General features: G+C 43.8%; 1 protein-coding gene across 1 annotated transcript in view; it reads left to right on the top strand.

Moving 5' to 3' along the window:
- Positions 1 to 709: 709 nt before the first annotated feature.
- Positions 710 to 24,404, top strand: part of TSPAN7 (tetraspanin 7) — a 150,354-nt gene continuing 126,659 nt past the window's right edge. Inside the window, exon 1 of the mRNA XM_073667295.1 lies at positions 710 to 886. Coding sequence (XP_073523396.1) covers positions 806 to 886 — 81 coding nt within the window. The 5' untranslated portion in view covers positions 710 to 805. The remainder of the gene's footprint in view (positions 887 to 24,404) is intronic.

The following is a 24,404-nucleotide window of genomic DNA, read 5'->3' on the forward strand; positions in this document are numbered from 1 at the left end:
ATTACACTGCGCTCTCTCATTACACTGCGCTCTCTCATTACACTGCACTCTCTCATTACACTGCACTCTCTCATTACACTGCGCTCTCTCATTACACTGCGCTCTCTCATTACACTGCACTCTCTCATTACACTGCGCTCTCTCATTACACTGCGCTCTCTCATTACACTGCACTCTCTCATTACACTGCGCTCTCTCATTACACTGCGCTCTCTCATTACACTGCGCTCTCTCATTACACTGCACTCTCTCATTACACTGCACTCTCTCATTACACTGCGCTCTCTCATTACACTGCGCTCTCTCATTACACTGCGCTCTCTCATTACACTGCACTCTCTCATTACACTGCACTCTCTCATTACACTGCGCTCTCTCATTACACTGCGCTCTCTCATTACACTGCACTCTCTCATTACACTGCACTCTCTCATTACACTGCACTCTCTCATTACACTGCACTCTCTCATTACACTGCACTCTCTCATTACACTGCACTCTCTCATTACACTGCACACTTGGAATGAATCAGGTGATCACCAGGATGACAGCGCAGTTTATGAATCGCAGTGTTTTCCGCAGGGTGAGATTAGGAAGCTCGGGCGCCCGGAGGGGCAGTGCCAGACGCCCCAGATCTGCATACGAGGCCGGGCTGCGGCTGACTGGCGGCTCCGGCTCGGGGGGCGGCTCCGGCTCTGGGGGGCGGCTCCGGCTCTTCTTTCCTCCTCTTGCGGATTGGGGATAAGCTGCGGCAGGAGGGGCCGAGAGCAGCAACAGTAACACCCGGCGGCCGGATCTCAGTAGCATGGCATCAAGGAGAATGGAAACCAAGCCAGTCATAACGTGTCTGAAGACCCTGCTCATCATCTACTCCTTCGTCTTTTGGGTGAGTAATGCCGGCTCTGCTGCAGCCCTGAGCTGGCACTGCCAGGGCAGGTGCCCCTGTACCAGCCCGGCTGTGGAGATGTGCCATTAATAAGCTATAGATATATTTTGTGGCTGTACCCCCTCCCCCCCCCTCTGTCTTCCCTCCGCTCCTGCATTGCTCTGCTCGTGTTTACTGCACCAAATAGGAGCCTGGCCGCCCGGGCATGGGGCAGGCGGAGAGCCCTGGGGGCACCGGGACAGGGCAATCTCTGCTACTACCCGGTCAGTCACGGCCATCTGCAATGAGATTAGTATTAATTACAGCTGGGTACACTGCCCTCCATGGCTGTGCTGGATACCCTTCCCCCCCCTCCCCCCCCCGCCATCCTGCCCTCCATGGGTACACTGCCCCCCTGCCCTCCATGGCTGTGCTGGGTACACTGCCCCCCCCCCCCCCCTCAGCCATCCTGCCCTCCATGGGTACACTGACCCCCTGCCCTCCATGGGTGAACTACCCCCCTGCCATCTTGTCCTCCATGGGTACACTGCCCCCTGCCCTCCATGGCTGTGCTGGGTACACTGCCCCCCTGCCATCCTGCCCTCCATGGGTACACTGCCATCCTGCCCTCCATGGGTATACTGCCCCCTTGCCCTCCATGACTGTGCTGGGTACACTGCCCCCCTGCCATCCTGCCTTCCATGGGTACACTGCCCCCCTGCCATCCTGCCCTCCATGGGTACACTGCCCCCCCTGCCATCCTGCCCTCCATGGGTACACTGCCCCCCCTGCCATCCTGCCCTCCATGGGTACACTGCCCCCCTGCCTTCCCATGGCTGTGCTTGGTACACTGCACTCCTGCCATCCTGCCCTCCATGCCTGTGCTGGGTACACTGCCATCCTGCCCTCCATGGGCACACTGCCCCCCTGTCTTCCCATGGTGGCTGTGCTGGGTACACTTCCCCCCTGCCATCCTGCCCTCCATACCTGTGCTGTGTACACTGCCCTACATGTCTGTGCTGGTTAACCCTTCTTGGTCATAGCGAAGGAATGCTCTGCACCCACTCCCTTGCCTACAGCTGGCACACATTACATAGGTTATCATGGGGAGAATGGTGTGACTGTATTGATTCTAGTACTTAGTATCAGGTCTGTCCTTACTATGGACAGGTGCAGGTGTGAAATCCATTCTATTTGTCAATAACTGGGATCCTGTCCGTATACAGGGTCCCCGTACCGATCATTGTATGTAGGGTCCTCGTACCGGTCTGTAAGGTGACGTTATACAGCGCAGGCTTCTGGGGATGTGTCATCTATCATTGTGCTGTATACATTGCTATTGATTACAGTGTAACATCGCTTGTCTGTCGCCTCGCTGTAATTACGGGGATCGGGCCCCTATCAGTGGTGTTGCCAGGGACACTGGATGTAATAAGGAGACTAACTATAATAGCCGGAGGAGGAAATCTACTACTGCAAAGGTTGGGCTTGTGTCAAGGTTTGAGATGCAGCATTCCCAGCAAAATGCCCTTATGTTATGGATATATATTCCATCTGACAGGCTGGGAATGAATGAGAATGGATATAGGTGTGTACAGCGCGCTAGAAGATTTCGGATTATTTACAGCGTATGCAGTCGCTTCATTTTGCATCATGAAATCTTGTAATGAATTAAAAATAGAATTTGGCTTCAGGTGTTAATGTTCAATGAGTGCTGATATCAGGGCTCTGTGTCCGGCTGTCTGAGATTTTACTATGGACTCGTATGATATTGAGTAATGCAAAAATAATAAATATCTGAATGTATCACAGGATTATTTCTGTAATCTGATTAGCTGTGGCATGTAGGAAGTCTGCTAACACTATTGTGTCCGCCATATAAAGCCCAGACGTACAGACGGTTTTTATTCTATAGACACATTGTCAGATGTGATGCTTGAGAATGGAAATGTCGCCCCTGGAAGCAGGACAAGAGGTGACAGTGGCATGTTTTATTATATTGTAAGCTCAGCCATTTGTACCCGCTACAACCGATGAGCTCTGACAATCCAACCCTGCTGATCACAATGTATCCGACTATCTTCTGGTGGTCTGTGCTGGGGAAGAACATGGTGACGAAATGCCCAATAGTCAGCAGAAACTGCTGGAAGAGTGTCCGCCTCTAACTGGCTCGTGCCTTCAGATTGACGCACAGCATTTTGTGTTTTTTTTTTTCCTGCTTTTTTAAGGACGCCACTGCCAGACGTTAGTTGCATTGTGAGTCAGTGGCCTTTTTTCATTTGCAGCAGATTCTAGGAATGGCAATTTTTTTCTGCCATCTTTTCCATGAACTCCAAAAAGAAAATTCATGTTTGAAATATTTCAAAATGTAAAAAAAAGAATGAAAAAAACTGTAGTAGCTTAAAGTGCTGGAAAAAAATAGTCTGCATAAAACTTCTCATAGATTGTGACATATCCACCGAGGGTGGTTTGCATGTTAATGACCGGGACAATTTTACAATTCTGATCACTGTCACTTTATGAGGTAATTACTCTGGAACGCTTCACCAGATCCCCCTGATTCTGAGATTGTTTTTTTGTGACATATTGTACTTCATGATAGTGGTAAAATTTCTTCGATATCACTTGTGTTTATTTGTGAAAAAATCAGAAATTGGGTGAAAATTTTGAAAATTTTGCAATTTTCAAACTTTGAATTCTTATGCCCTTAAATCAGAGAGATATATCACACAAAATAGTTAATAAATAACATTTCCCACATGTCTACTTTACATCAGTACAATTTTGGAAACATACATTTTATTTTTTTTTGTAAGGAAGTGATAAGGGTTAAAAGTTGACCAGCGATTTCTCATTTTTCCAAACAAAATTTACAAAACCATTTTTTTTTTTCTTTAGGCACCAGATCACATTTAAAGTGACTTTGAGGGGTCTACATGACAGAAAATACCCAAAAGTGACACCATTCTAAAAACTGCACCCCTCAAAGGTGCTCAAAACCACATTCAAGATGTTTATTAACCCTTCAGGTGCTTCACACAAATTTTTGGAATGTGAAAGGAAAAAATAAACTAAACTTTAGACCCAATTTTTTTTTATTTAGCAGGAATAGCTAGGGTAGCAGGAAAAAATGGACCCCAAAATGTGTTGGGGAATTTCTCCTGAGCATGCTGATAGCCCAAACAGTGGTTTTCCTCCACATATGGGATAACGGCAGGGCTCGGAAGGGAAGGAGCGCCATTTGACTTTTTGAATGCAAAATTTGCTGGAATAATTAGCGGACGCCATGTCACGTTTAGGAAGCCCCTGATGTGCCTAAACATTGGAAACCCTCCACAAGTGACACCATTTTGGAAACTAGACCCCTCAAGGAATTTATTTAAATGTGTTTTGAGCACCTTGAACACACAGGTGCTGCACAGAATTTTACAACGTGGATTTGTAAAAATGAAAAAAATAAATTTTTTTCCCACAAAAAATTGTTGTTTTAGCCTCACTTTTTTTCATTTTCACAAGGATATCAGGAGAAAATGGACCCCAAAATGTGTTGTGCAATTTCTCCAGAGCATGCAGATACCCCATATGGTGCTTCTTCCCTTCTGAGCTTTGCACAGTGCCTCAAAAGTAGTTTTTGATCACATGTGGGGTATCTTTCTCTTGCAGATAGTCAGCCACTTGAGAACATACCCTAAACGGAAAACCAGATTTTGCTATGAATCCCTATCAAATCCACTATGGGGATATGTGCACACAATGTCTTTTTCAGGTGGGTTTCGTTACAGAAACTTTCTGCAAAATCAGATGGCTCTCAAAAGAACAAACATTTTCAGGCTTTGGATCATCTTTTAAATGCTTCAGGTTTACAAGTCAATGGGAAAACTCAAAAGACGACCAGATGTTTTTGGAAGAATTTTGCCATCATTTTTGATAAAAAAAAAAAAAAAAATAAATAAAAACCACTAGCTGTTTCCTCATTAGTCAATAGAGTGGGAAAAAAATGACATTAAAAAAGATGTCACAAAAACCCGAAAAAACTGCCGGCTGCCCAAACCATTGGAAAAACTTTCAGGAAATTACCAAACAAAAAGCACAAAAGATGCTTCAGAAAGAAAAACGCTATATTGTTTGTAGTCTGGCAGAGCAGTTTTAGCTATTAGAAATATTGGGCTACAAGGGGTAGTAATAATTTAATGTGGCTCCCCAGGAAGGATAAATGAAAATAATTTCTTTTGACTTCTCATGATCGTAGCTGCATGTGAATCTTTATATCTCCTTTTAAATCTGTTTTACATAAGATGCTAATCTCATTCAGGAGACTGATTTAAGTCCTAGAATTTTATACCCGGTTATGACTCCAATCTTATCGGCACTGGTTACTGCCTCCTTCACCATACACTGGTGTATAATGGTAAATATATATAGTTTATTATTGCATTGTGCAACATTTTGCACTAGGCGCTTCATTGTATGCAGTCAGGGGTTGCTGGGCACAGGTATTAAGCCTTGAGGTCGGTCTGATGTGAGGAGTGTTAATTGCAGGTTGGCGCAGTGCTGTTACCATCATTACATAGTCTCTGTGGAATAGACATGAACCATCACATTTATAATCTGTGTCAAATGCCAGGAGCTAGGAAGTAAAGAAGCTTTGCAGCAAACAGGAACTGGAAAGTGTGTCAAGTAATAATTCTTTAATTTGTCTTCGACCTCTTGCGTCCAGTCATTTGTGTGCCAAATGTTCATTTATGTATTTATTGTTGACTATGAACCAAGAACTACCAGATTAAGTTAATCGCAGCAAGCACTAGTTTCTTCCGTAAATTGGATGAGACTCGTCCATCCAAGTCTATGGATTAAAAAAAAAAAAGGCTTGTGTGAACCTACTCTTATTCTGATGAATAACACCCCCTTAACAGCAGTTTCATCAGGTCATCACCTGGAATGGCTTTCCAACAGTCTTGAAGGAGTTCCCAGAGATGCTGAGCACTTGTTGGCTGCTTTGCGTTCACTCTACGGTCTATTTAGTCTCAAACCATCTCAATTGGATTCAGATCGGGTGATTATGGAGGCCATGTCATCTGACACAGCACTCAATTTCTCTCCTTGGTCACATAGCCCTTACATAGCCTGGAGATGTGTTGTGGGTCAATGCCCTATTGTGACACAAATGATGATCCCACTAAGTTCACACCTCCCCCTCCATGTTTCATGGTGGGCACAACACATATAGATACTATCCGCTCACCTTTTCTGCTTGTCACAAAGACATGTCAGTTTGTGTAAAATATCTCAAATTTTGACTCTTCAGAGATATCCACTGACCTAATGTCTAGTTCTACTGTTACTTTTGAATAAAAACAAGTTTTATTTTGCTAGTAGTCCTCAGTAGTGGCTTCTTTGCAGCAATTCAGCCATAAAGACCTGCTTCCTTGCATCTCTTCTGGACAATTCATGATATGTATCTGCTACTTTATGTCTTTGCATCATTTATGAGAGCTGTTATCGTCAATTTGTGGTTTCTGAGGCTGGTAATTTTGATGAACTTATGCTCTGCAGCAAAGTAATTCTTGGTTTTCCTTTCCCGAGGCAATCCTCTTGAGAGCCACTTTCGTCAGTGATTGATGATTTTCATGACTGTAGTTGATGATACCTTCGAGTTTTTAGCAATCTTCTGGATTGACTGACTTATATGTCTTAAAATAAGGATGGACTGCCATTTCTCTTTACTTATTGGAGTGGTTCTTGCCATATTATGGCTTAGAACAGTTGTGGAATAAAGCTCAGCACTTGAAGGCCTCAAACACTTTCTGAAGGTCAGTGACTCCACAAATTAACTCTTGATAAGGCATACTTGTTCATTGGAAGTCATTCCAGATAACCATTTCATGAAGCTGCTTGAGAAAACAGTAATGGGGGGAGGGTGTCATCAGAGTGAAAGGTGGCACTTTGAGGAATCTAAGGTTTAAAAATATATTGCCATTTGTCTCAAACATTTTTCTTGACTTCATTTTTTCCATACTTTCCACATGTCTCCTCTCCTTACCTTTTCTGCATTCAGTCTGAATTTACAATGTGCACTTTTCAGTATGAACAAGGAAAACCATTACCCAAACCTTTTATATTAGAAATAGACACACAAGTATTGGAAGAAAAAAAGGTCCTTAAATGTTATATGTGTATCAGTGCCATATGCTGTTATCCCTTGCTATTATCGGTGATTTATCATTATTCAGTCAGTAGGTGGTTCATTATTAACATCCTAGTAAGGGATGTGTTGGTTCTGTCTAATTTCACAATTTAAAACTTGAAGCAATATATCTTAAAAAGATAATAGGTATTATTTATGGCGAACAGGGTGGACGTGCTACAGATTCTCCATCTTGATTATAACAAATCTCATCCACCTGATTCTGTGTGTAAATTGACCCGTGGTATGGGTTTTATATCCACAGCATGTCAATTTATGCTGCAAAATTTACCCTATGCAATGCAAAACGGTGAAATCTGCAGCAAATCCTCAACATTTTCACAACAGAAAACACATTATTTAGTCCATTTTTGTCTCTGTGGATTTTACCACAGATTTTCCACAGTGTAAAATCCACAGTGAATCAGTCCCATATGTAAAAACATAATTGATATTGTTTGTAATCAAATCCTGTCTTTAAAGGGAGTCTATCACCCCAAAGTCCCCTATATACCAGTGTAAGTGGTTTAATTCTGAATTTGTGGGGGACATAATGTGATTTTGAGCAGAGCCTCCATATGACTGGTGTGTGAAGTTATTCTCCCCCATAAGCAGTAGCCAATATTTCCTAAGCAGTTTGCACCCATTTTAGCAATACATTGTGCAAAAAAGCCTTCAGACAAATTTGCACAAACATTTTTAACTTTTTGTAAATTTTACCTGAATTGGTTCCTTATGAATAGTGACCGTATGGTGATTTCTCAATATTGCACAAGGATTTCTATTGGACTAATATTTTCTTGATCATTCTTATTAGTGGCACTGAGATTTATTGAGGTCTCATTGATCAGATTTATCGGTGTGTTTTCTCTATTAAACTGGAGTGAGAGGCTTCTGAAAACTGCACTTTATTTATCAAGCAGATGAGCTGCTTCTTCTGACATGAATTCAGAGATTTACAAAAATAATGGCCCCTTTGCCCCTGCTCAGAGATTTCTGATTTTGAAAATGTGACACAATATTCTAAGAAAATGTCATCACCTTCCCAGGCATTTGGTAAGCCAAACCTCCGACTCCGACATTTCCATGACACCAACTCCATAACTCTGACTCCCTCATACATGGCTCGTGTGTAAGTGATAAATTTACTGTAGCACAGATTCATCTCAGCTAAAAGTCTAGACCCTTAGATCAGGAATAGGACAGACTTTTATAGGACATTTCATAACTTTCCCAAATTCTGATGAAAAAATATTCCCCACAAACTGCATTGACCTACTGTACCCAATTCATTATATATTTTAGGAGTTGGAGTCGGTCCATTTTATACCGACTCCACAGCCCTGACGTTTTGCAGTACCAGAAAAGTCTATGAGAAACCAGAATTCTCTGTTCCCGCATCTTGTGGATTTTTTTGCTGCATATTTTGTGCTTTGGTTGTGCTCTTGGAAAATACAGCATGTCCCTTTTTTCAGCATTTTTTCAGCCATAGGAAGTAATGGGTGGTGAAAAAAAGGCACCAAAAAAAAAAAAAAAGCAGGTAAAATTTTTCAGCGTTTTTGATGGCAAAATAGAATGTTTTTTTTTTTTTTTCCACAGAACTTTATGTACATGCATAAATAGAGACAGAAGGACAGTGAAAAAAAATGCTGAACAAACGCATCAAAAAATGCAGATTTGATGCAGCCGATTTCCTGCCAGAGATGAGTTTTGCTGCAGATTTCTGAGTGAAAAAAAACAAAACATGTGGGAACATAGCCCACAGTTAAGAATCCCAAATGCTTTCCTTTTCTAAGTTTTCTCTTGATACCTCTTCTGGGATAAATTACCATTCTGGATACAGATGACTTCTCAAAAGTGCAAGCGCATACTTTAAGAGTCTTAAAGGGCAGGGTCCCATATATTGAGCTAGAGTTGAATTTATGCTTACCGTGTATATTAGTTCCTCAGTATACTTAAAGGGGTTGTTCGGGTTTGCGGTACTAGTCTGCAGTCACTCTATTACCACAGACTTGTGAGTCCTCCAGCACGCGCACTATGAGGATTATTTAGTGACGTGAGCAGGCAGTCAATGACTGAAAGTATGCAAAAGAATGTGCCCGGTCTCGCTCAATACACTTTCAATGAGCGAGGCCACAAATGTCTAATGGGCACATAACTGCATATATACAAATTACATACATGCAGTCACGCGCCCACCTCCCCAGCATTGGAGAATCCTGATACTGAATGCGCTATGAGGATTCACAAGTCTGCAGACTCTGTGTGACTACAGACTTGTAGCCTAAGGTTGGACAACCCCTTTAAATAAAAGAAGACAAACCCCATTGACTATTTTGGTCCGATTGTCCTATCTGGCCCCGTATTTTTGGTCTTATCCACAGTTCATCCTGTTAGAACCCTGCTGTTTTGTTTTTTTCCATCTTGTGTTTTGTGGTCATGTGACCATCTGCCTTTATATTCCAGCTCCACCCTTCTGGCTGTGCTTGACTTTAGTTTTTGACTGTTTCTCTAGCCTGGTGCTTCAGTGCCTTTCTCTGTCAAGTTCGCTTGGTCCTCTGGGACCTTTAGTACATTTTTGTCAGTTTGTCTTTTTGTGTTCTGCAACAACTTATGTTTAGGAGGTGTCCCATTTTTGTCCCAGTCCTTAGTTCTTTAGGGACCCCTCCCTTAATTCTATAGGTCTTCGTTCAGACTAGCCGAGGACTAAGGCGGGTCGGTTCACAAGGAACAGGCAGCCCGCTACATCGTAGGGATTCAGCTTGGTCTTATTGTAGGGACAGCTTTCCCCTATCTTTCCTTAGTACTTGTTGCAGATCATAACACACCCACAGTGAACTGGGCCTTCAAAGCAATTGTGAACAAACCACCATGTTTTCTTCTGCTATAAATTTAGAGTTGGAAATGGTGCTACTTTTTCTTTTCCAAGCTGGCTTTGTATATATTGCATTTTTAGTGCTTAATGAGGTTTTGGTTAATTACAATCCTGTTAGGTGTCGTTTTCAGGAAATGAAAAACAAGTCAAGCTGTACCTTGTTTTTCAAAGAAAAAAAAATTACATTATTCAAGCTCAAGGCAAAAACATTTTCCATGGCTTTCTAATTATCTGCACAATGTTATTATTAGCATGTTCATGGTCATTGCTGTGCCACTATCTGAAACAAAGTGCTAATGGATAAAACAATCCTCTTGAGTGTGGAGAGTGATATACAGATTACCAGGAAATTTATTTTACATAATGCAAGTGAAGGCCGTCAAAAAGTTAGGACTTTGCTAATGAAGTCTTGAGTGGAGATCTATACAGACACGTAGAGATTAGAGTCAGGCTGGGTAGAAGATGTTCACGCTAACCAAAATCCAGCATTTAAGGCTGGCGCTAAAAGATTGATCTGCCGCTGCTAAAATCAGTGTAAAGCAGGTAAATGGGGTGACATTGCCACAAGTAAAAGGAACCAGTTGGATTTTTTTTTTTTTAGACTTTCTTGTTGTGGTCACAGTACCTTGCGGGTCACATTGCATCCCCATCTACTTGCTTTATGCCGAGAGGTGGCAGTGGCACAGAGTGGTCCTTAAGTATGTGACCTAGTCCACTCTGTAGCCATGGCCTTACGGTAGACTGCACAGAAGATAACTAGCTTACTATAGGAAAATGCTTCTCTTTTCCGCTCTACCAGCGCCAAATGGCAGTTAAAGCTTCTTGTACCAATCAAAATAAGAAGGATTTATCCACACATATCTATGTGAAGTTTATATTGGTCTACGAATCATCCTTTGGACAGATAGTCAATAGCCTTGGTTTAAAAGGCTGAGAACTCATAAAGCTGCTAAGAGCCATGTAGAGGCTGTCAGGGAGAAATACCTGAGAACTATGAATGAGGCAAGATCCTCCATGAGCATAGCTCAGCTCTGGTTGCGTGGACATCCCTTTCCTAGTATGGTATTTACACCAAATAAATGGCAGCACACATTTGTCAATTTATTCATTCATTTGCAGGGGATGGTAACAGAAAAGCAAATTTCAAAAAAAAAATTTTTTTTACCATAATGTTAGGAAAGTCCACAGATCCTCTTTAGAGGGATAGAAGTATCTCCTGATGATAAACTGATCAGTGGGTTTGCTCAGCGACCAGTTGAAGTCTATGGAGGAAGTGCTTAAAGGGGTTTTCCAGTCCAAACCGATAAGTCTGCAGTCACTCTGTGTGACTATATACTTATGAATCCCCCCAGTGCATGCACTGTATGCTGCGAGTACTCGCCGGTTTCAGACCCAGGAACTGAGGGTATGTACTAGATGGGGCGCGGCCTTGGCTCTATACCAGTGTATGGATCAAGGCTACGCCCACTAGCTGGGGATATGTGCAACTCATACACACCCTCCGTTCCTGGGGCTAAAACCGTCAATTCCCCGACGCGCTGGGGGGATTCCTAAGTCTGCAGTCACACAGAGTTTGGACAGGACAGCCCCTTTAAAGGGAACCGGTCTCCATGAAATTACATTCCAATCTGCAGGCACTATGTTATGGAGCAGGGGGAGCTAAGCAGATTGATATATAATTTTGTGAGAACAGATTCAGTACAACCTGTGTTTTAATCATTTAATCGTGTGCTCTTTCTGGGCCTTTCAGTCCAGTGGGCGGTCCTATCAGTGACTGACAGCTTTCTTTTTAAGTGTACACACAGAGACACCTGTCAGTCCCTGATAGGACCGCCCACTGGACCAAAAATCCCAGAAAGAACAGAGGTTTATATGATTAAACATGGATTATTTTGAATCTTTTTTTCCCACAAAGCTACAGTATATATCAATCTGCTCAGCTCCCGCTGCTCTATTACATGTTGCCTGCAGATTGGACTGCATTTTCATGGCGACAGATTCCCGAAGTGTCACCATAGGGTAAATAATCCGATACATCATTCACATTGAAATCAATAGGCTTGTCAGGTAAAGGAGGGGATTATTTTTCTTCCTTGTCGTATCCACCCAGACAGAATAAATCACCACATTAGGCCAGAGGCCTGACCCCACAACTACTACCCAACACCCGTCCCTATGTTTCAGTGTCCTAGCGCCAGCAGACTGGTAGCATCTTGTATAATATAGGGCTCGTGCACAAGGCATGATAGAGTTGCCATAGAGATGATGCACAAGACTTGTCCTCTACCTCCATGCACATCTCATTATAAAATGGCAAAAATCAGAATGAAAAAAAAAAAAGTGACACGCTCAATCACAGTTTATACGTGCAAAAATATTCTCCCCTTGATTCATGGTCGCCAGACACACAGGAGACCAGAACCAATGTTTTACTTAATTTTAACATTGATATGGTCCTCTTATGGTCACCTTTTTAGCAATTAGCTGTGGCTGCACCACCTGAAATGCTGCACCTTCCGTTTATCTAGTTGAGACTTGAAGAACTCTGCTAGTTTAGAGGCCGGTCCCCTCTCTGCGACCTGATCCTTCCACTCCTGGTGGGTTTGGGCGCACGGGTGGCATCTGCACTGCCCGTGCCCCTGGGATCCTTCCTATTCTGGAGCCTTCCTTCCCGCTCCTCTCCTCCCTTGAGTCTGTCTGTCCTGGGCCTCTCTCTCACTAGGCCCTCCTCCTGAGCAGAGCTCCTGCTCCACACACTCTCTCTCCTCACTGTTCCCTCAGACTGTTCTCACTGACTGCACTGAACTCCCAAGATGGCTTCCCTTTTTATATCCTCCTTCTCAAGTGCTATCCTGAACTCTTCCTCCACCCACACCCACTACTTGGTTCCCCCCACTCCAGCCAGGGACAGGGCTCAGCAGCGCAGCAGTGCATCTTGCCCCTCCTGCTGGTCTGGAGTAGTGTAGTGTTGGATGCAGGTGTTTGGGTCCCGGGCAGTACTCCATCCTTACCTGAGAGTGAGATACCGCACCTCTGGGTGAGATGCAGTACTTCTGTGGCGACTGAACCCGCAGGGGCGCCACATACCCCCCCCTGGTAAAACACAACCCGTCCGTGGGCTGGAACAGAGTAAAAACACAGCAATTTAAAGACATGCAAAATTTTTAGATGCATCACTTAGAAGAATTTTCAAACCACTTTTCTACCCTTTATGGGAGGCACATTCTTAAACGTTGCAGGTTACTATATAAAACTTCTTCTTAAATAACATTTTTTCATATTAAACATTTTTTAGCAGGCTACAGCGCGATCTGTAACCGGGTGTCCATTTCACTGAACAATGTGCAATTCCGATGAACATGAGGGACCCGTCCGAAAACCCTCAACGTAGGCCCTGGGCGTGGCTGCAGGGCATAGGTGATCCAGGTGTTGGACCACGTCTTCGGCCACGCCAAATGGGTTTTTGTTCAGTGGTCTTTTTAATATAAAACCAATAAGGCTGTGTGCCCACGTAGCATTTTTCAAGCGTATATGCTGCGGAATTTCCGCAGCGTAAACGCTTGAAAAACGCATGTATATCCGCACCCCATGGTCCCCAATGGGATTCCGCAAGTTCTATGCACATGCTGCGGATTTTTCCGCAGCGTTTATGCCGCGTTCAAAAATCCGCAGCATGTCATTTAATTTTGCGTTTCCGCAAGCGGAATTGCCTTTGTCCAATGCATAAAAAACGCAAGGCAATTCCGCATGTGGAAAACGCGCGATAAACGCGTGCGGAATTCCGCATGCGTTTTTCCGGGAGAGGACTTGCATTTATGCAGCAGAAATTTTCTGCTTCATAAATGCAACGTGGGCACATAGCCTAAGAGGCACTTTAAGAAGTGCAAACTATTTACATGGAAAGTTTTTAGCTGCTCACCATCCACAGGCTAAGTGTCCTTGTACCTTTACCGGGTACACTAAACAAATAAGCAAAAACTCTTCAAACACACAAAATGATTATCTCAATACCCTTCCGGGTAACTATTTACAGTGCAGTTCAGTTTCACATACTGTGCTTAGTAGTGGTCCTCCCTCCGGGGAGACACCTGTCTGCTGTAGGCTGGCCCAGCTGGGTCATCAGCCTTGGATTGCAGGGGCATGTCCTCCTCCACTACCCTGTATACATTCATGGCATATCAGCCCCGCTCACCTCTGTGCCTGGTGTAGGTGACTCGGTCACCAGGGTACAGATCTCTGTCAGGATGTCCTTGCTGGAGGTGGGACTCCACGTCCCACCGATTAACAAATAAATCCGTCGCGACCTGTGGCTCTTTGATGAAGCCCCACCCGGCGTCCAGGTCGAACTTCACGACAGTCCCTTCTACGCGGGAACTGGGTGTGGCCGTTTTTGCCTTGCGGGCCCGAGTCTTCTCCATATTTCTGGCCTCCATTCTTTCCAAGCTCACCCACCGGGTGCGCCGCTCCTTCTCCAGTTGCAGGAGCTCCCGCTGGCAATGCTCCTCTCGGCGTGCAGCTTCCTTACGGGTCTCCCGGGGAAAACCCATGAGATCCCCCGTCGGGTTATCCCATAGGAACTGGTCTCCCTCTTCCCTAAGGGCGACTGAGGGCACAGGAGCGGCCAATAAAGGGAGGTTGTGATCTTCCACCTCCGCGGACCAGTCCCAGGCCGTGCGTCCATACACCCATTCGGGTGTGGGGGCAGGTGGCTATAGGATAGATCCCAGAAGCAGGTCCGCATCACCAGCGCCCGGGGTAGAAGGCTCTGCTACCGGGCCCAGGAGCAGATCTGGGGCGTGAGCACCTGGGGACGGAGGTTCCGCCAGAGGGACCAGGAACGGATCAGCGCCAGCCGCGTCCGGGACAGGGATATCGCTCCTACCTGCTGCCGCGACCGCTTCAGGAGCAGCTCCGCCGGGGCTGGGGCGCTGCCGATCACATGCAGCGCTGACTGCTGCCGGGTCAGCATCTTCTCCAGAAGCTCAGCTCTCCAGATGGCGACAGCAGCTTGTTGGGCCTCCTCCATCCTTCTGCCCAGTTCCTGCACCTCATTTCGGAGGAACCCTGTATCCTCCAGGGATAACTTCATTAGTATTCCCTCCAGGGTGAGGGATGATGCACTACGCTTCAGGCCATGGCCCGGAGTCTGAGGCTGATCTCCATTCATCTTGCCTGCCGGGTGTGGTCTGTCTTTGCTGGAGACTCCGCCCTGTCTCCCAGATTTCTTCTCTCCTATCCTCTTCCTGGGGCGGTCCCATGGCTGCTTGCTGTCGGCCACACCCGGAGGCGGCTTCCCCAGACTGATTGACAAGTCTAGATATATGGCCACAGGCACATGGGGCGGGTTGCGCTTTTGGCGCCATTCTGGGACCCGGCCCACGATGGGAGGTTCTTTGTTGTCTTTGATAACGCACATTATGGCGCCCGTTCTTCTGGGGCGGGCTCCACATTCAGTATACAACACAGTCTCTAGGCGCACAATACCCGGTGATAACGGGTGGGTTCATATCCTGTTCGAGACGCCCAAAAATGACTCCGCATTTATTCACAGAGACAGTGGGGTGCAGTCTTCAGGGTTTCACTCACAGTTTGCCAAGACTCCAGGTTACAGTTACCGGTGTGTAACCTCCCACGTTGTCCTGTCTACTCAGGGAGGGGTTCAGCAACTCTCTCGTCTCTCAGGAGTACTTAAACGGGACCCCGTTCTGTGTGCCTTTTTTGGTCGACTTCCTGCGCTGGCTCTCACCCTCCTGCCCTGCGCCTCACACCCAGTGTCCCAAGCCAGTGACCGCGGACCTTGTCGGGCGACGTCTTCTCTGTCCCCTGGGTCCTCTATGGTCACCTTTTTAGCAATTAGATGTGGCTGTGGCTGCAGCACCTGACTACCTCTTGAAGCTCATCAAGAGACTGCCAAGAGTGTGCAAAGCAGTCATCAAAGCAAAAGGTGGCTACTTTGAAGAACCTAGAATATAAGACATTTTCAGTTGTTTCACACTTTTTTGTTAAGTATATAATTCCACATGTGTTAATTCATAGTTTTGATGCCTTCAGTGTGAATGTACAATCTTCATAGTCATGAAAATACAGAAAAATCTTTAAATGAGGTGTGTCCAAACTTTTGGTCTGTACTGTGTGTGTGTATTTGTGTGTATATATATAAAATATATATATATATATATATATATATATATATTCTCAAATTTGGCTGTATTAGTAAAACAGATTAGTTATGATATAGGAATGCGATGATTTTACGATCCATCTTCCTTAAAGCAGTATCTCTGCCAATGCACAGATATCCCAAAAATGAGTATTTAAGGCTATGTGCCCACGATGCAGAAATGCTCAGGATTTTTTTCCTGAGCGTTTCTGCATCTCCCTGGCAGAAAAAAACGCATGCGGATTGTACATGCGTTTTTCCTGCCAGGGACATGCGGATGTGAAGCGTTCTTCATATGCATTTCCTCATGTGGGTTGACAAGCCCTCTCCAAGCGATTTTTAGCATCACTTGGAAAGTGCTTGACAACTTGGTCACACTATATAAATCCATGGAAAAGGCATGGATTTATATACTGTGACCTAAAGAATGGTATAAAATAAAAAATAAAACTATACTTACCTTCTGATGGCCCCCGCAGTCTTGCTTCGCTCAGTCCTGGCTGCCGGCAGCTCGCGGTACACTGAAGGACCTGCCGTCACATGACTAAATGACGTCAGCGCAGGTCCTTCAGTCCACCACGATCTGCCGGCAAGTGAAGACAAGGAGAGCGGGGGCCATCAGAAGGTAAATATAATATTTATTTTATTCTTTTTTTCACAGGTTCTATGGTACCCGGGTCCGGAGGAGAGTCTCCTGTCCTCCACACCCGGGTACCATCCGCACATTGGAACGCTTGGATTCCGCATCTACAGATGCAGTGATGTGGAATCCATGCGTTCCAATGCAAGCCAATGGCGGCAAAAACGCAGCGCTTCCGCAAAATAATTGGTAGTGCTGCATTTTTTTTCCGCAGTGATAATCCGCAGCGGACTTTTCCGCAGCATGTGCACAGCACATGTGGATTATCATTGGGGAACATGGCAGGCCTTCTACCATGCATTTTTTAAGCGTTTCTGCAGCGTTTTTGCTGCTGCGGAAACTCTTAAAAAAACGCATCGTGGGCACACAGCCTTACAGGGAATTTTGAATCAAGTGACCTACGAAGTATTTTTTTCCTTTAGTCTGTGCTATGAGGTGGACCCTGTAGTTCAGCTATATTGTTCTGAGGGTTGTTCTTCCATATGTATGGCTTTATTAGATGGAATCATTCATGAGATAATCTCATCTGCCAGTTGTTCTCCAGGATTATCAGAAGGATTTGAGTAGCTCGGTCTTGGAACAACGAGACAATGTGACTTAATGACCGTATACAAAAATACTGTATACCATGACCATTTTATATACTGTCACGCTAATGTCAGTCTTAATGGCTGTGTACAAGGGACAAGTCTTATAAAATTACTAGTTTATAAAGATGTAACCATTAATAAAACTTTGGGATTTTGAGAGCGTGTGCTTTTCTGAATATAGAAACAAGTCAGCTGCATATTGCCTTTGGCAGACACAATAAAAGAAGTCTTTGTACTTTGGGACTAGCACTACATTGTTCATTCATGATCTAACTACTGGCCCGTGTCTGCTGGATGTGACTCTATGAAAGTGTATGGAGTAAAGTTTCTTCTGAAGGAGACTGCCAAGAAGGCGTAGGGAGACTTTTGTTGGCCATGTGATGCTCCATTGGAAATAAAATCTGTAAATTGCCTATTGCTTCTCCATATGATGGCGGATATCTTCCTGAATGCTGGGGGTCCTAGTGCTGGAGCCCACACCGTTCCTGAGAAGTGGGGCTCAGTTAACTGAGCGTTAGTTGCTCATGTTACTGCACACTTGTGAATCCTCACCCTGCACGCACTGTATGCTGTGAGGATTCGCAGGTGTCGGCGCCGGCGGTGGTCACGTGACCACAAGTATGCGATATGCATATTCCCGCCAGAATCAGATTACTGTTTCGGAGCGCTCAATGCAAGTGTATTGTGCAAGGCCGGAAACAGTCTAGTCGGATTCTGGTCGGGAGTATTCATATCGCATACTTGTGGTCATATGACCGCCCGCTCCTGGCTCTGACATCGAGAATCCTCACATTGTGTAGTGCGCGCGATGTGAGGAGGCACAAGTCTGCAGTCACATAGACTGACTGCAAACTTATAGCTTAAGATACAACCCCTTTAATGGGACCGATGGAGAGAGCCAAGCACTGTGCTCTGCTGGCCTTCGGCACACCTATAAGTATGGATGGAGTTGAAGTTGCATGATCAACCTTTGCTCTGTTCACATGTGACTCTTCAGAACTGCGGTTCTTGAGATCAGAGGGGGTTCCAGCATTTGGATCCCCTGCGATCGGGAGGTTATAGCTTCCAATCTTGAGAACCCCTTTAAAGGTTGGCAGTGCATAAATATTCACTTTCTTCTCTTGCTTTAATAGTCCACAGAACGTTAGAGCTGAGTGGTGGATTTTAAATTCTCGTTAAGCATCATTCATGTGAATGTCCCGATCTCCCTGCCTTTCATTAGGGGCCCTTTCTCTAATCAGCGGCTGTATCTGCGCTTTGCGTGGCTCTAGAAGTGCAAGAATACTTTACTGAATGTGGTAATTTCCAGTAGACATCTTGCTTTTTGTGTCGCTGAATCTTCAGCCTTTTTTTCTTTACAAGGGAATGGCACTCTGGAAGATCTGATTTTCTTGCACAGAGCTAAATCTAGGACATGGATACATAATAGGATGCCGTTAGGTTGGATACCTAGTGACCAGTTACCTAGGGAATTGCAATGCATCACATCTCCCACCTTTTACTGTGCCCTATGGCTTAGGTTAGGACAATCTTCAGTAGTCTCTGTTATTTTCCTTCAGATAGTAATGAGATCTTTTCTGTGCAGAGATCAGTCAGGGGGCAATCACAAATGATCAGTTTGTTACAATGTGTCGTATTTGTATGACATTCTATACGGGATCAATGGGTTTTATGGTTTTATAGATTGCTCCTGGTATACAGATGACATTTAATGTTGGGAAGCAATATACAGATATGATTTACAGCTTTATTATGTTGCTGGGTACACATCATCAGCAGGGAAGTCTCCTGTGATCCGGAGCTAATAATGGCCAGCTTGCCTTGATTGACACGCGAGGCACTTTTTACATTGTCCTGAAGCTACGTCAATCAAGGCTCACGAGGCAGGATTACAGGACACGTCTCAATAATGTGAAAACGGTTTCAGAACAGATTAATAGTTCATTCTTATTTTTTTTAGGCAACTTTTTCATTTTATAACTCATATACTATGTTTAGCAATCTCACCATTGCCTAGATCATGGTTGGAGAACTTTATGGTGTATGTAAACGATGAAAGGTTAACCTTACAGCAAAATTCTGTATATATTTCTAAAGATGCTATTGATATGAAATTCTCACCAGATGTCGGTAACAACCCATCCAATCCTCACGACCTCTGGTGAGAATTTCATGTTAATAGCACCTCTTAGAAATAAGTTTAATTAGAAAATTGGTCTTGGGTTCAATATTTATTTCAACTGCTTTATATGATCTATGAGCATACATTGAAATTCTCTGCAACGTGTTTATAAATACATGACTGACAGAGCATTTTTTTTCTATCTTATGCTTTTAAAGGGAACCTGTCATCAGTGTCACCCTAAAGTGTTCGAAATGTAATATGAGCAATGGCGAGATTGCTAAACATGGAAAAAAAAATTAATGTTAATCTGCCCTGAAACAGTTTTCAGATTATTGAGAAGTGTACTGTAATCCTGCCTGGCTCGCCTTGATTGATGCAGCTATAGGACAATGTAAAAAGTGCCTTGTGTGTCAATCAAGGCAAAGTGGCCATTATTAGCTCCGGATCACAGGAGACTTCCCTGCTCATGATGTGCACCCAGCAATATACCGTAATCATATCTATATATTGCTTCCCAATATTAAATAGGACCTGTCACAAGTTCAAAAGCAGGCAGTTTTTGCTTTGGTTTTAATCCTTCTGCTCTCCTGAGTATTATGTATTTATTATATATTTTTGGACCTACTTATTTAGTGCTAATTATTATGGTCTTTTCCAAAGGGGAGTTGCTCACAGGGTAATAATGCAATGCAGCCTATTGACCCCCTCCCAGAGGACCTTTTGTGCAACATCTCCTTGGAATAGACAATAAAAATTAGCAATAAATAAAAAAGCCTATGTCCCTGAAACAACAAAATGGTGGATATATATATATAAAAAAAAAAAAAAAAAGAATCCTCGGGAGCTGAAGGCATAAAATACTACCACAAAATGGCCACTTTTGACTTGTTAAAATAGTCCACTTTAAATGTTATATGTATATCAAGCACAAGTGGGGCTTCTCTACCATTTTTTAATATATATTAATCTACTGCACCGCTGCTGCTCCTCTCATACCCCTGCATGGATCACCGCCGGCCCCCCAAGCTGCTTCTTCTGGCAAGGAAGAGCGTGTGACCACTACAGCAGTGACCATCACGTCACACGTCCATATGGCCAGAGGAGGTTGTACGGGGCCAATTTCATTTGCACATGTGTAAGTTGGTTTAGATTTGTCTCAGCATTGTAACATTCCCATAAAAATAGCCATGATGAAAGACCTGTCCTACCCTTGAAAATATCTCTGATATATGATGTTCCGTCACTGCAGCTGACATTAGTTATCAGAATAAAATGCAAAATGCATTAAAGCCAAGTTTCGGCAGGATGTTGGACGCCATTGTGGACTGTAATTAATGGCAATTCTCTCTACCTGCATGGCCGGTAGAGATGCACCTGTAGTACCTGCCCCCACCCCATGTTACACAAGCAGCGAGGGAAGTGTCTGTGTGTCCTGTAATAAAGACCAGATTAACCTTGGCTGGTGAGCACAGAGAAAGCTGCTCTCAGATTCCCTCCCGTATTTCTGAGCTCTCGGTACTCTATAGGCGGGGTGCCTCGTCATCTAATCATAGTTCCACTGTAAATTCTCCTTGTTTATATGAAGGTTTATGGAGTAACCCTACCCAGGGCCATGGAGAATGAAATCATGGTGTAGCAATGTTTGTTCACCAGGAGCTGTGCTTCCTGTATACACCTTTTACATTTGTGTCGCCTTCCCTTGTACGTAGCTACATGAGCAGATGGGAGAAAGTTCCACAAAGTCAACTATCACTGCTTCCCTCCACCAGTCGGGCCTTTATGGCAGAGTGGCCATACGGAAGCCTCTCCTCAGTGCAAGACATATGAAAGCCGCATAGAGTTTGCTCAAAAACACATGAAGGACTCCCAGCCTATGAGAAATAAGATTCTCTGGTCTGATGAGATGAAGATAGAATTATCACCAAAAAGTTCTAAGCGGTATGTGTGGAGAAAACCAGGCACTGCTCATCACCTGCCCAATATAATCCCAACAGTGAAACGTGGTAACAGCATCATGCTATGGGGGTGTTTTTTCAGCTGCAGGGACAGGACGACTGGTTGCAATTGAAGGAAACATGAATGCGGCCAAGTACAGAGATATCCTGGATGAAAACCTCTTCCAAATTGCTCTGGACCTCAGACTTGGCCGAAGGTTCACCTTCCAACAAGACAATGACCCTAAGCACACAGCTAAAATAACAAAGGAGTGGCTTCAGAACAACTCTGTGACCATTCTTGACTGGCCCAGCCAGAGCCCTGACCTAAACCCGATTAAGCATCTCTGGAGAGACCTGAAAGATGGCTGTCCACCAACATTCACCATCCAACCTGACGGAACTGGAGAGGATCTGGAAGGAAGAATGGCAGAGGATCCCCAAATCCAGGTGTGAAAAGCTTGTTGCATCATTCCCAAGAAGACTCATGGCTGTACTAGCTCAAAAGGGTGCTTCTACTCAATACTGAGCAAAGGGTCTGAATACTTATGACCATGTGATATTTCAGTTTTTCTTTTTTAATAAATTTGCAAAAATCTCTACATTTCTGTTTTTTTTTCAGACAAGATGGGGTGCAGAGTGTACATTTATGAGAAAAAAAAAATGAACTTTTTAGAATTTACCAGATGGCTGCAATGAAACAAAGAGTGAAAAATGTAAAGGGGTCTGAATACTTTCTGTACCCACTGTAAGTGTACAGGAAATATGGAGCTATGTATAGATGATAAGAATCTGATCGCTAGGAATCCCAACTAAAGAATCCCCACTGATCATGAAAACGGGGTCCTGTGTCCCCCTTTTGAATGGAGAGTCCATCGCACATGGGTGCTTCAGTTCCATTCATTGTCTATGGGAGAGGCTATTTTGAGCAGTCACATAAACTTTGAATGGAGCAGCAGTGGTCATGTTCAGCCGCCACTGAGGACCCCTTTTTTCGTGATTGGACTCAGTGGTTAGTCACTTAAACAACATACCTCTGAATCCTATAAAGATATATTATGATATTAATGAACACAGGAAAACAATATTATATAAGACCCATCTGTTTTCACCATCATGGAGTATGGGAGGTCTAAGCTGCCAAACACATTGAATTGTTTTTATTTGTCAAAAAGTCTTTTGTGCTGAAAAACCCTGCACAGTAAATAAAAAGCGGAGGATGAGTTCAAGGTTTGCCTTTATACCGCGTGTTCTGAAAGTAACAATGCTGATGTCTTTGTATCTATATAATGCACAGAAATATAACTTGCTCTCATATTACCGCTCCTACCTTTCTGGCTGCGGCTCTGTCACATGGGTATTTTCTGTACCTCTGATGACATGAGATTTTTTTTCTGGATATATTGATTACATCATATGCATTATATCTTTGTGTATGCTGAGAATGATTTATTAATGATTTTTGTCTCCATATCAGTCTCTGTCCCAATGAGGCTCAATGTCTAATTTTCCTTATTTTGGGGCACACAGAGAAGGCACAAAGGTTAATTTGTCACATATGACAATCTGCAAAACTTTGGGAAGAAACTGAGAAAACTGGAGGAAACCCAGGTAAACACAATTTGAAAAATTATGCTAGCCCACCAATTAAAAATTACAAATCTCAAGATCCCATGGCCATCTTGGAGTCTTTGTGTGAACATACCCTGATTAATCAAATCAAGCACTCCCCCCTTGCCCCCCCACTTTGATGAGGGGTTGTGATTGCATCAGAGATCAGACACTCCTGATTCATGAAGAGGTGCTCACCTCTTAGTGAATCATCAATGACTGATGGGTGGCGTGCGCCTCCGTGCTCTGCACCAGAAATCTTACTGCAGTCATTGACTGGAGTAAGACTTCTGGTGTAAGAAATGCCACATATTGTAATGAAATAGACCAGCTGGGCATCACGCCCCAGTTACACCCATTTTGACGCAGCAGGGAGAAACTGTTGTGAAAACAAGAAAATTTGCTAAATTTTGCAATTTTTCAAAGCCATTTATGCCAGAATTGTGGTGAAACTACTTTGAATCAGGGCCAAAGTCATTTCCAGGCAGGTCTGCTCCTGAAAAAGCTAAAAAGAATGCACTGCAATGCAAAAATTATTTGCTGTCTATATGTTCAGTCTTTTGAGATTCTTTTAACAGCTTCAGGTTTCCAAAGATAAGTAGTGACCTGATCACTTTATTCAACCCTTTTTATTCAATACAAGTTTAAAAAAAGTCGCCCGCCAAAGACGTTGCAAAAAAAGACTGAGGAAGACTCTTCAGGAAAAAAAATAGAAGCATGTCCTCAAGTGTCTTCCTCGTTGTGGGCACATGCCCTTAGTGATCATTATTTACTGTGGCACAACTCTGGGTTGAATTTTCCACAAGAGGCACTCATGCCAATTTCTTTACGTTTGCTGGTACATTGCAGCCTGTGTATACTTATGAGGATAAAATCCTTTAGGCTAGGGCTACCTGGCCCTCCCAACATGAAGATCACTGTGTCAACCTACAACATCACATCAAAATAACTATCAATTGGGTCTTGTTGAGACCTGCGATGTGACCATCGCAAAAAAAACAAACCACTATTGAATGTTTGGTTGCAAGTCACGCACAGCTTTGCACCCATAAAATCAGTGCAATTCAAGTACAACCGGTTTGCGATAAGACTGGTTTTCATAGCACCTTGATGGCTGTAAAATTATCATATGACCGCAATATGCAAGCAAGTAACAAATGTTTATTTGCCTGAGAGTCACCATTTAGCCCTGGCCCGAGCCTCAGTGATCGGTTGTTACATGGTAGACTAGAACTTCAGGGACATTTTGGTTTAGTATAAATGGACGCTTTCTTTTAGTTACGTGAATCATAACCCACCTGCAGTCCCATCTTTATATTTCAGTTTTCCATTTATATGACCTATGATTGACTTTGAGATTTAGTGCCGTGAAAATATTGCCTCTTCCACTTTATTATATATCAGAGCAACTAACCCATAA

Source organism: Phyllobates terribilis, unplaced genomic scaffold (genome assembly GCF_046119375.1).
Source record: "Phyllobates terribilis strain yellow unplaced genomic scaffold, ASM4611937v1 Scaffold_2__4_contigs__length_985480577, whole genome shotgun sequence".
Taxonomy (NCBI): Eukaryota; Metazoa; Chordata; class Amphibia; order Anura; family Dendrobatidae; genus Phyllobates; species Phyllobates terribilis.